Source organism: Mandrillus leucophaeus, unplaced genomic scaffold (genome assembly GCF_000951045.1).
Source record: "Mandrillus leucophaeus isolate KB7577 unplaced genomic scaffold, Mleu.le_1.0 Scaffold38, whole genome shotgun sequence".
Classification (NCBI taxonomy): Eukaryota; Metazoa; Chordata; class Mammalia; order Primates; family Cercopithecidae; genus Mandrillus; species Mandrillus leucophaeus.
The window spans coordinates 3736509-3747638 of NW_012104031.1; the positions used below are offsets into that span (position 1 = coordinate 3736509).

An 11130-nucleotide genomic window follows, 5' to 3' on the forward strand; every position below is an offset into this window, starting at 1 on the left:
AAAGAAAATCTTCAATACTAAGAAATGCACATCCTTTTTACTTAGGCTTTTATTTTGGGACTTCCTACCTAATGCTTTATCTGAAATTTATTTTACCGTTCGTTGTGCTTTGTCCCACATTAGGTGCTGTGTCCTCGATGTGATATTGGCCTTTTGGGATTGAAAAGGAAACAGAGAAAGTTAAAGGAGCCCTTGCCAAATGGAAAGAAAAAAAGCACCAAATTAGAGAGTCTGAGTGACCTGGAGAGAGCTTTAACTGAAAGCAAAGAGACTGCTTCAGCTGTATGTAGGGGTTTTTTTCTTCTCCTTTCTGTGTTATTGGGAAGAATAATTTCTGACCCTCTCTGGTTTATAGGAATTTGGAGAAGGCAAGTAGAGTAAATTGAAAATGTTCAGTTTTACTAAAAAGACTTTTTGAAAATTGTCAAGTGTTACGAGTTTTGAATGGTAAGATGCATAGAAGTGCGAAAGATTCAGGGTAGGCTTCCCAGTCAGGGACTGGCAGACACAGAAACAGTCTTGTTAGTGCCTATGGGTTGATCCAGGAATGCTAACTAAATATATTGAAACTAATATGAATAGATACATGAAACTGCAGTGCCAATTTATTAGTTTACAGTTAAGAAGTACATTTAAAAGTTTACTGGATACTTTGATACTCATCTAGAAGACCTTAAATCTCTGATTCAACATACTGTTGATTCAAAGATGATAGTTTCAAGGAGACGAAGCAATATGTAACTAATGTTACACATTAAGCACCTTATCAGGATTAAAAAGGGATAGTTTTGTGATGCTTTTAATGGCACGAAGCATTGCCCGTTCTAGAGTGGGACTGTATACCTGCTACTGGGACTAGATTGAATGGGTTCATCTGTGGATCCGGGCACCTTCTCCCGTTGATTTCTTTGTAACTGCCGGACCTCTTGCGATAGACATGGGTTGCTTTGATTTATTTAGGTATTTTGACACAGATAAAGTCTTTAGTGTATGTTTGTATATTCAGTCAGGTTCTAGACAGATTTCTGCCATCAGAGGTCCTCCATTCCATCTGTGGTTTGTTTTTATAAAGACTAACTGAAAGTTACAGTCACCCTCCTGAGATGTTTATATGTTGGTTTGAAACTTTACATGCAGTATCTTTCATAGATTTTAGTCTGTGCCCATCTGTCTGTAGACCCCTGGTTTAAGAATTCTCCCTACATATTATCTGTTAATTTGTGGTAGACCTCAAAGGTTAGTCATTTGCTTTCCATCTCTAAGCTTTGAGAAGTTACCTTGTTATCATAAAACCCACACATATTACCTGTGTATTATATTTACAAAAGAAGTGGATTTTTAAAAAAATATACCAAAGGTCTTTACCTGATTTGCTTTTAGATCTTTTTTTTTTTTTTTTTTTTTTTTTAAATAATAGAGATAATGGAGAGTTTATCCTGCCCTTGTAAGGGTGCTTCATCTGGTGAATCGTGATGGATCTGAAAGGGGATAGATGTGATGATTGGAAATGGTTTTTTAACTGTGACAGATTTTTTGAGAACTTGTTTGCTATGTGCCAGGCAAAGAGTGTCCTATCCCGCATCTGTCACTTAACTGTCATCTCAGCCTTGTGAGGTGGGCACTATTATCACCTCCATTTTACACAGGCAGAAATTTAGCCATAATGGAATACGTGGCACCAGGTCACTCACACAGCTTAGTCTGAGGCAGAGTCAGGATTTGAATACAGATAATCTACTCAGGATCCCATGCTCTTTTTTTTTTTTTTTTTTTTTGAGACAGAGTCTCGCTCTGTCACCCAGGCTGGGGTGCAGTGGCCAGATCTCAGCTCACTGCAAGCTCCGCCTCCCGGGTTTACGCCATTCTCCTGCCTCAGCCTCCTGAGTAGCTGGGACTACAGGTGCCCGCCACCTCGCCTGGCTAGTTTTTTGTATTTTTTAGTAGAAATGGGGTTTCACCGTGTTAGCCAGGATGGTCTCAATCTCCTGACATCATGATCCGCCTGTCTCGGCCTCCCAAAGTGCTGGGATTACAAGCTTGAGCCACCGCACCCGGCCCCCATGCTCTTAACCACCAGGACTTTGAGTTTTAGGGGAAGGCCAAGTTATCTAGGACATCATCCTTGATTGTTAACTCTTTTTTCAGATGGCAACTCTCGGGGAAGCTCGCCTAAGGGAAATGGAAGCCTTGCAGTCTCTCAGACTTGCCAACGAAGGGAAATTGCTGTCACCTGTCCAAGACGTGGATATAAAAATCTGCCTATGTCAGAAGGCCCCAGCTGCCCCTATGATTCAGTGTGAACTCTGCAGGGATGCTTTCCACACCAGTTGTGTGGCGGTACCCAGTATTTCACAGGGCCCCCGAATCTGGCTTTGTCCCCATTGTCGGAGGTCAGAGAAACCTCCATTAGAGAAAATTCTGCCCCTGCTCGCCTCCCTTCAGCGTATCCGAGTTCGCCTTCCTGAGGGAGATGCACTTCGATATATGATTGAAAGAACCGTGAACTGGCAGCACAGAGCCCAGCAACTGCTTTCGTCAGGGAATCTTAAATTTGTGCAAGATCGAGTGGGCTCAGGACTGTTATATAGCAGATGGCAGGCCTCAGCAGGACAGGTGTCAGACACAAACAAGGTGAATTTGGACTTTCCTTATTGGGTTGTTGGAATTTGCAAAGCTCTGTATCTTTCTCTCGAACCTGTAGCTTTGGTGTTGCTATTCCCTTGGTGATCACTTTACTGTTAATATCACCCACTTTACCTGTAGCTTCCCACTTCAAGACCATGCAGCAGGTACAACATATTCTTTTAGTTTCCTCTGCTCTTAATAGAAGTTGTTTCTCAGGCACTCTTTATATAGAGCACATATTTAGCTTTTCACAGATACCAATGATCTTTTCATTTATATGTGTGCTGACCCATATATATCTTACATATATGTCTATGATGTTCCTTTAAGTCTTTGCTTGACTAAAAAGTTTTTTACCCTGCTTCTTCTCATGTAAGTCAATTAGTAGAAAGGGAAAGCACTTCCTGCCTTTCATCTCTTTTTGCCCTTTAAGGGAACATATTTTTTGGAAGAAGTGTTTGAGCACTGTGTTATTTCAGAGGAAAGCTCCTGGGTTACACACCATGTGTGATCTTTCTGCCAAAAGCCAGATTCTTTTGACCATCACTGGATGGGCAGAGTTTTCTGTCATCTTCCATAGGTGGCTGCAGTAAAAGAATGTGAAGACAATAGAAAAGTACAATCAGGAAGGCAGTATTCAATCTTTATGAGGTTAATCTGATGGTTTTTAAATTTGCTGAACATCTCCGTACCAGAGATACCACAACTCTCTTGTGCCATATGAGCACAGACACATGGATTATATGAATTACATTGTTGATAAGATGAAGACCAAAAAAAAAAACCAAAACAGTCTGTCATATTTATTTCCTTGGTTTTTTATTTCTTTGCAGGTATCTGAAATATAGTGCCTGACACATAGATGATGAATTAAATATTTGTTGCATAGATGAGTTGTGGCATTGTGCACACTCCCAAAGTGGAGTCATTGGTGTTCTTTACCCAGGATGTGCTAGGAGTTTACCCTTCTTAGTAAAGGGAAAGGACACAACTATTATATTAATCCATGGTCAAAGGAGTGTTTCCCCTAGCTCTTTTAATATAAAACACTAAGGAAGATAGGAAAGTGGTTATGGATGATTTCTGACATTTGATTTACTCGAAGGGGTACATACGTGTTTATTGTATTTTAACCCTCAATAAGGAGAATTAGAAAAGGATTAAAAGGCTGTATGATCTGTTCTCACACTGAGAAAGTGGCTTATTTCCCAATGGTCTTCTTTACATCTCTGAAATCAGTCCAAGTAAAACTGGAAAGAGTAAAGTCTTGGTATTTGGGAAGATATAAGTTGATTTGGCCAGTTCTGAAACGCCAGAAGACTCTTCAGCAGGGGAAAATCAAGTTTTGGTTTTTTTTTTTCCTGGTTGCCTGCCTGGGTAATGCAAGCTACTGTCATTGGACTAATGGGAGTATTTTTAATCCTGAGGAGATTTTATTATAAAACGTTTTCCCTCCATTAGGTATCTCAACCTCCTGGCACAACATCATTTTCCTTGCCTGATGACTGGGACAACAGAACCTCATATTTGCACTCTCCCTTCTCTACTGGACGAAGTTGTATCCCCCTCCATGGTTTGTATTTTGTTGTTATGTTGAAGGCTGGATACTAATGAGTGATCTTGTATTACTAGGTTTTTGTTATAGATGATCAAGTACCATAAAAAAGGACTTCATGCTGTAATGTAGGATATAAGCTATTACATATTTGCAAAATAGGGAAGGGATCCTATTTGAAGGCTTATAAATGCAAAGGAACAGAGAGGAAGGCTTTATATCCATTGTCCTCAGGGATGAAAGGGTTCATGCCACACCAACTGATAAACATCAAGCTGTTAAGTCAGATGCTAGTCATGGGCTCCCTTGTTGCTTCATTACTTAGGAGACTTGAGAATCTTAGGGACAATCCACATTTACTAGAATCCTGATCCTTAGTCATAGCATCTCAGTGTGTGTCTAGTAATGTGGTTAGACCTCCTTGATCTACTCAGATTGTTCATGCTGTGGCCATCAGTTTGTTTCCGTGCTTTCTGTTAGAAGCCATTAAGGCAGAAGTACAGTTTTTTCTGCGTTAGCAATAAGTTAAATGAGAAGGGGATTCAGTGTATAATTAATACTAGTAATCAGAGACTTAGGAAATCTAGTTTTGGCTCTGTTTATTATATTGTGGCTTTAGGCACATTAAGTAAACCTCACTTCAACTGAAGATAATTTGTAATATAAGAAGGAGAGGGTAGTATGGTATTAGGGACAGTCCTTCTATTTGTCTCATAAACCCAAATGTGAATGTGAAACACCCTTTGTTATCATTTTGATTTGGTCTGGTCTTTTACAGGCGTTAGTCCAGAAGTGAATGAACTGTTGATGGAAGCCCAGCTGCTCCAGGTATCCCTTCCTGAAATTCAGGAACTTTACCAGACTTTACTTGCAAAGCCAAGCCCTGCTCAGCAGACTGACCGAAGCTCACCAGTGAGACCCAGCAGTGAGAAGGTGAGTGTCTGAGAGGGTTCTGTGGCAAGACACAGTCTGGGGTGGGGGTCTGCTTTCTTTTACTCCTCCAAACATAACCAGGCAGCTGGTGTGAGCACTGGGTGATTAGACTGAGGATGACCCATTTTGAATGCTGACTTACTTGAAGGATACTCCTTAATGTCCAGTTTCTTAACATAGTTAAGGATACTGCGGCTGCTGCCACTTCCTTCTAGTGAACTAACTGACCCATCACATTTAACGCCCCTGAGAATATAGTTAGGATAGAAATCTGCTAGGAAGCCTGAAGCCAAATTAGGGAAGAACTTCACTAAAGATAGCATGAGGGCTGATGTTGACATTTAGAATTTCATTTTTCATTGTGATACCAAGTAGTATGGCACGATCATTGAATGTGTTCAGTTAATGCACCTTACTCCTATATGGTGTGGGGGGTGTACATCCTTCAAGAAGGAAGATTATTAGTGTGGTTCCTCAGGAGCCTATCAGTCAAAGGATAGACATAAACACCTAGACAGAAACTATAGAGTAGTCAGTCATTCAGGGATTTGGTGAAAGGAAGACTCTTAGTGGGCACTTCTCCATCTTCTGGTATTGGTTGGCTAATTTGAAGGCTAATCACATCTTTAACATTCCTTTTTTTTTTTTTTTTGGAGACAGAGTCTTGCTCTGTTGCCCAGGCTGGAGTGCAGTGGCCGGATCTCAGCTCACTGCAAGCTCCGCTTCCCAGGTTCACGCCATTCTCCTGCCTCAGCCTCCAGAGTAGCTGGGACTACAGGCGCCCGCCACCTCGCCCGGCTAGTTTTTTTGTATTTTTTAGTAGAGACGGCGTTTCACCATGTTAGCCAGGATGGTCTCGATCTCCTGACCTTGTGATCCACCCGTCTCGGCCTCCCAAAGTGCTGGGATTACAGGCTTGAGCCACCGCGCCCGGCCAACTTTCCTTTTTCCAGTGATCCTTTGGTAGCACTAACAGTGACAGGGAAAAGGGAGTATGTTAAACCCAAACTGGTTGTCTTCTATAAGATTGGGAAGGGAGTGGTTAAGATGCAGTATTTTTTTGTGTGTAGATTGGGGGATCATCTGATTTCTAATTTACGTGCTCTCTTTAGCTTCTTTAGTTTTAGTAATAGGTGAACCATAGGCTAAAATTGAACTTTCCTGTCTTCCACCCAGAATGACTGTTGCCGAGGGAAGCGAGATGGAATTAACAGTCTTGAGAGAAAACTGAAGAGACGCCTGGAAAGAGAGGGCCTCTCCAGTGAGCGGTGGGAACGAGTTAAGAAAATGCGGACCCCCAAAAAGAAGAAAATCAAACTGAGCCACCCCAAGGACATGAACAATTTCAAGTTAGAGAGAGAGCGTAGCTATGAATTAGTTCGTTCTGCTGAAACTCATTCCCTGCCCTCAGACACATCCTATTCTGAACAGGAAGACTCTGAGGATGAAGATGCCATCTGCCCTGCTGTGAGCTGCCTGCAGCCAGAAGGAGATGAGGTCAGTGAGGTTTGGGCCATAGAGGACATGCTTTCCCTTAACTCAGAAACCCTGTAAGCTAGACCTCATCTCGCTGGGTCTTTCTCCTCTGCTTATCTGCTTTGAGCTGATCTGAATGGATTGCTCAGCCCTTCCCCCACTGATATCTCTGCTCTTACCATCGTTCCTGGGTCTCCTCCCTTTTCTTGAAGAAACTCTTGTTCTTCCCTTTTTCCTTTTCTTGCTCTTCCAGCTTTCACCTTCCCGGCGCTAAGAAGGTGGGAGGGATGCTGATGTGATGCCCTGTGGCTTACTTATCACAGGGCAGCGCTGTCTTAACCCCAAAGCAGACACGACTTGAAGAATGACTTTGATTCGGTTGCTTTGGCTAGGGGGCCAGCTACACTCATTTGGCTTAGCTGTTGTGCCAGAGGTCCTGGTGGTGAGACAGTGGCCGTTATTGGCAAACGGCCTGAATTTCTTGAGGCTGGCCTGCCCAATTTTGAATCCATTTTTTTCCTCTGAAAACCCCATCTTCCTGCTCTTTGTAACCAGGTGGACTGGGTCCAGTGTGATGGCAGCTGCAATCAGTGGTTTCATCAGGTCTGTGTTGGTGTCTCCCCAGAGATGGCAGAAAAAGAAGACTACATCTGTGTGCGCTGTACTGTGAAGGACGCACCAAGCCGAAAGTAAAAACACAAAAACAGATACCCCCCTACTTAATGTAATTCAGGACTCCAACCAAGAGGATTTCTTCAAATCTCAGCAAAGCTACAGGACTGGTACTCAAGCCAGCCTGTAAACGGTGCTATTTCTATTCATTATGGGATCATTTTTCCAGGACTCTTTGAAGAAAAGAAAAAACAACTAAAAAAATTTTTGACACTTTTTGTATTTTTTCCTTAAGAGCTATTTGTGGTTGTTGAGGTTTGAAAAGCTGACTGTTTTTTGCAGGGGTTCCCACCAATTTGGAAGGCATTGAAGCTTGCACCTTTTCATGTACAGCATTAAAATTTTACCTCTCTCTGGGATTTACCAGCTTAAGAGTCCAACTCACTTCCAGTGCCCAAAAGGGCACCCACCAGAAATTCCAGTAAATCCTCATTTGAGGAAACTCTCCCTTGTTTACTCTGTTACCACATTGGGGAAATTTTTAAGTTTTTCACTTTGGGGGTTTTTGTTTGTTTCTTCTTTTCCTTTATCCACTTTTCTTTTTCCTGGTAGACTAGGTTTATTTATCTGAGCAATAACTTCTGTGTTGGTTTCAGTGGCTGGAATTAAAACAAAACAAAACAAACTTCCAAACAGTGTGTTGGTGCTTTAGCGATTGATTGATGTACAGAACACAAATGTCTAGTTTCTAGTGTCACTGATGAACTAGTGATGTAGAAAAGAGACCTCTCTGTAAGTAATTGCCACAGCTGTATTTTGGCTTTCTCCCTGTCCCTTCCTTTCTCCCCTATTTTTTGGTAGCTTGTATCAAATGTTACAGTTTATATTGTGGAATAAATCCTTCGTCCTAACAGAACACTAAATGCTGATTATTTAGAGCCATTAGAGCACAGCTTCTTCTGCCCCTCTACTGTTGCACAGCCAGAAGGGGCTGCTTGCTTTTGCCTCTGCCCAACCAGGTTGCAGTAGCAGTGGATGTTAGCCTGCAAACAACATTAGGGGATTCTTCTTTTGTGTCCTGCTCTGTTTGGTGGGCCATATGCCTACAGCCCTCACTAACAAAGAACCCCTCTGTCTTCAAGGACTAGAACCTATCTTTAAAGCCGTGCTCTTTTAAAATAAGCTTTCTCAGAATGTTGGCAAATCACTTCAATCCTCAAATCAATCCTCCTTGTGAAATGATGCCTTTATTATATTTGAATTGAGAGGGGAACTTGGTTTAGGGTTAAGACATTGGAAGGAAATCTAAGGAAAATTAATCCTCATAGAGGTCCGGGTTTAGTATATGTCTTGAGAAGAGACTTGTGAATTGCCAGACTCTGCCTCCTGGTTTCCTTTCTCATTTCTTTCTAACTGTAGCTATCGTTACGGCTGTGGATAGCCCATAGCTATTTTCCTTGCTTTTCTTTTTTAAAGGGCTCTGTTCTGCACTGGAGAAGATATTCTGATGAATGGACTTTTGCTTTTTCCTATTCTGTTGCGAATTTTTGTTTTCCCCACATTCTATAGCCATAAACCTGAAGATGAGTAAAACTGGTGGGTCTTTAATAAAACAACAACAAAAACAGCAGTTTGTGATATAGCAGAGATTTAAATGTACTCTCCCCTTTTATGCACTTCAAATAATTAAATCTCTTTAAGAATGACTTCTAGTTGTCTGCAGTTTTCTGCAGTTGTTGTGATGTTTCTCCTCATCTGATGGTGGTTCTGGGGCAAATAGAGAAGAATAGTCTCCAGAGTACAATCTGGAATCATCGTGGTTTGGCCTTGTCAGTGTTCAAATTCTTAGAACCCCCTCCATCACCCCTGACATTGAGATAGGATGCCAACTGTCCCAGTCCTCACCTTCCATTGAGAAATTAAGCTTAAAAGGAGACCCTGCTGCTAATATAAAGCCACTGCCTTTAGAGAGCTTTTGCCATCTAGTAAGCACAACCCCTGCCCCAATCCCTACTAGTTTTTCTTCTTCACCTGTGGGTGGTACATAGTCATTGACAATAGCATCTTTGAGAAGGTCAGATCTTTGTATCTGTGAGTGAGGCAGAAAAGGTAGGCATGTATGTATTTGAACCACTCCCTCCCTGGATGAGAACCACTCATCATTTTACGTGTGATGATGCTGAAGTTAAAGAGAATGTCAGTTGCCTAAAGCTATACTGTACTACTAGTAAATAACAAAGCCTGGGTTTTGTCTTCCAGTTTTCCTACAGTATTCCTCCTACTTTGTACACCATCACACTAATGAACACAGAGATATATTTACTTTCCAATTTATGCCTTCTGTTGTATCCCTAAAATGACTACAGACTGATGGGATGTAAAAACCATGTTTCATTGTGTGTTAGCAATGAAGCTGGCTTGTGTCAGAGAAACCTCCTGAACTTGTAGGGAAAAATGATGAAATGCACACGGAAACTGACACTTCGGTTTCTGTCTCAGTAGTCCTGCAGTTTTGTGAGGTGGGAGATGGGAAGGACTGTGTTAAGTTAGAGCCTGAGCCAGAAGGAGGGTCAGTGGGTAAAGAAAGAAAGGGTAGATGAGGTGTGCCTCCCACCTCACCTAAGTGAATACTGTTTGTTTTTTGTTTTTCCTTCCAGATCAGACTTTGGGGGATTTCTTTCTTTCTTTTTTTTTTTTTTTTGAGACCGAGTTTCGCCCTTGTTGCCCAGGCTGGAGTGCAATGGTGCGATCTTGGCTCACCGCAGCCTCCACCTCCCAGGTTCAAGCGATTCTGCTGCCTCAGCCTCCTGAGTAGCTGAGATTACAGGCATGTGCCACCATGCCCGGCTAATTTTTTTGTATTTTTAGTAGAGACAGGGTTTCTCCATGTTGGTCAGGCTGGCCTCGAACTCCCCACCTCAGGTAATCCGCCCGTCTCGGCCTCCCAAAGTGCTGGTATTATAGGCGTGAGCCACTGCGCCTGGCCCAGGGATTTCTTATATAGAATAAAGGGCTTGATTATATGGAGCCTCTATCCTGGAGAAAGGTTATGTAATTTGGACTAGCTGTAAAGGAAGTTGACTTCTTTACAGCTTCATTTCAGTATCCTAGGAGGTCGGGATTCATTTTTCTATCTCGAGTTAACCTAAGGGAGAGATGCCACTTGTGGTGATGGAGGTTGGTAAAAACCGGAATTTCCCTGCTTCATTCTCCAGTGAAGAGCTTAAGAAAATGAGGCTTTGGATATTTTGGCAGAAGTGTCTGAAATGCACCTAATTTGCCATTATACTCACCATCCAAAGCAACACAGTCTTTTGGGTGTTAGTGCAAGATTAGCCTAAGAATAGAGCAGATCTCTACCTGGAAGAGGGTGAAACATGGCTCTCTACTGATTCGGGTTGTACTCTGAAGCTCCTTTGTAATGGCTTTCTGCCTCTTTTTATTCCACTTAAAAATCTTGATGGATATTTGGCAGTCTGTTAAGACCTGCTTCTGGCTTGGAGCAGGCATTGATTGGTATTTAGTACCCACAGGTGTTTTTCTGGGCTCAGTCTTGCCTATGTTTGTTGCCATATAGCATAGACCGGAATGGATTCCAGATGCTATATACCTGTAACAGGAGACAGAATTGGACAACAAAGATTTTAAAAGTCATTGCCCATTGTCAAGCATTAAGCCAGAGCTGGTTATTCATTATCAGACTGACTACATGCTAGTCCATGCTAGTGTCAGCCTATATTAAAATAGTCTTTCCTTGCCATAGTGCTGCAGAAAACACAATCCCTTCTGATGAAACATTGCTTCTTGGGAAGAAGAGCTGAGGAAAGCAATGAAGATCCCAGTGTCGGCCTTTATTGAGCTACGTATGAGGGTCAGGGTCCCTCAACTCCTAGTGACTATGAAGCAGCAGAGTGATGGCTTCGCCCTCT

At 42.1% G+C, this 11130-nt stretch overlaps 1 protein-coding gene across 1 annotated transcript in view; it reads left to right on the top strand.

Moving 5' to 3' along the window:
* Positions 1-8907, top strand: part of KDM5B (lysine (K)-specific demethylase 5B) — an 85347-nt gene extending 76440 nt beyond the window's left edge. The window contains exons 22-27 of the mRNA XM_011990514.1: positions 124-282; positions 2146-2631; positions 4087-4198; positions 4959-5113; positions 6290-6610; positions 7145-8907. Coding sequence (XP_011845904.1) covers positions 124-282; positions 2146-2631; positions 4087-4198; positions 4959-5113; positions 6290-6610; positions 7145-7282 — 1371 coding nt within the window. The 3' untranslated portion in view covers positions 7283-8907. The remainder of the gene's footprint in view (positions 1-123; positions 283-2145; positions 2632-4086; positions 4199-4958; positions 5114-6289; positions 6611-7144) is intronic.
* The last annotated feature ends 2223 nt before the right edge of the window (positions 8908-11130 follow it).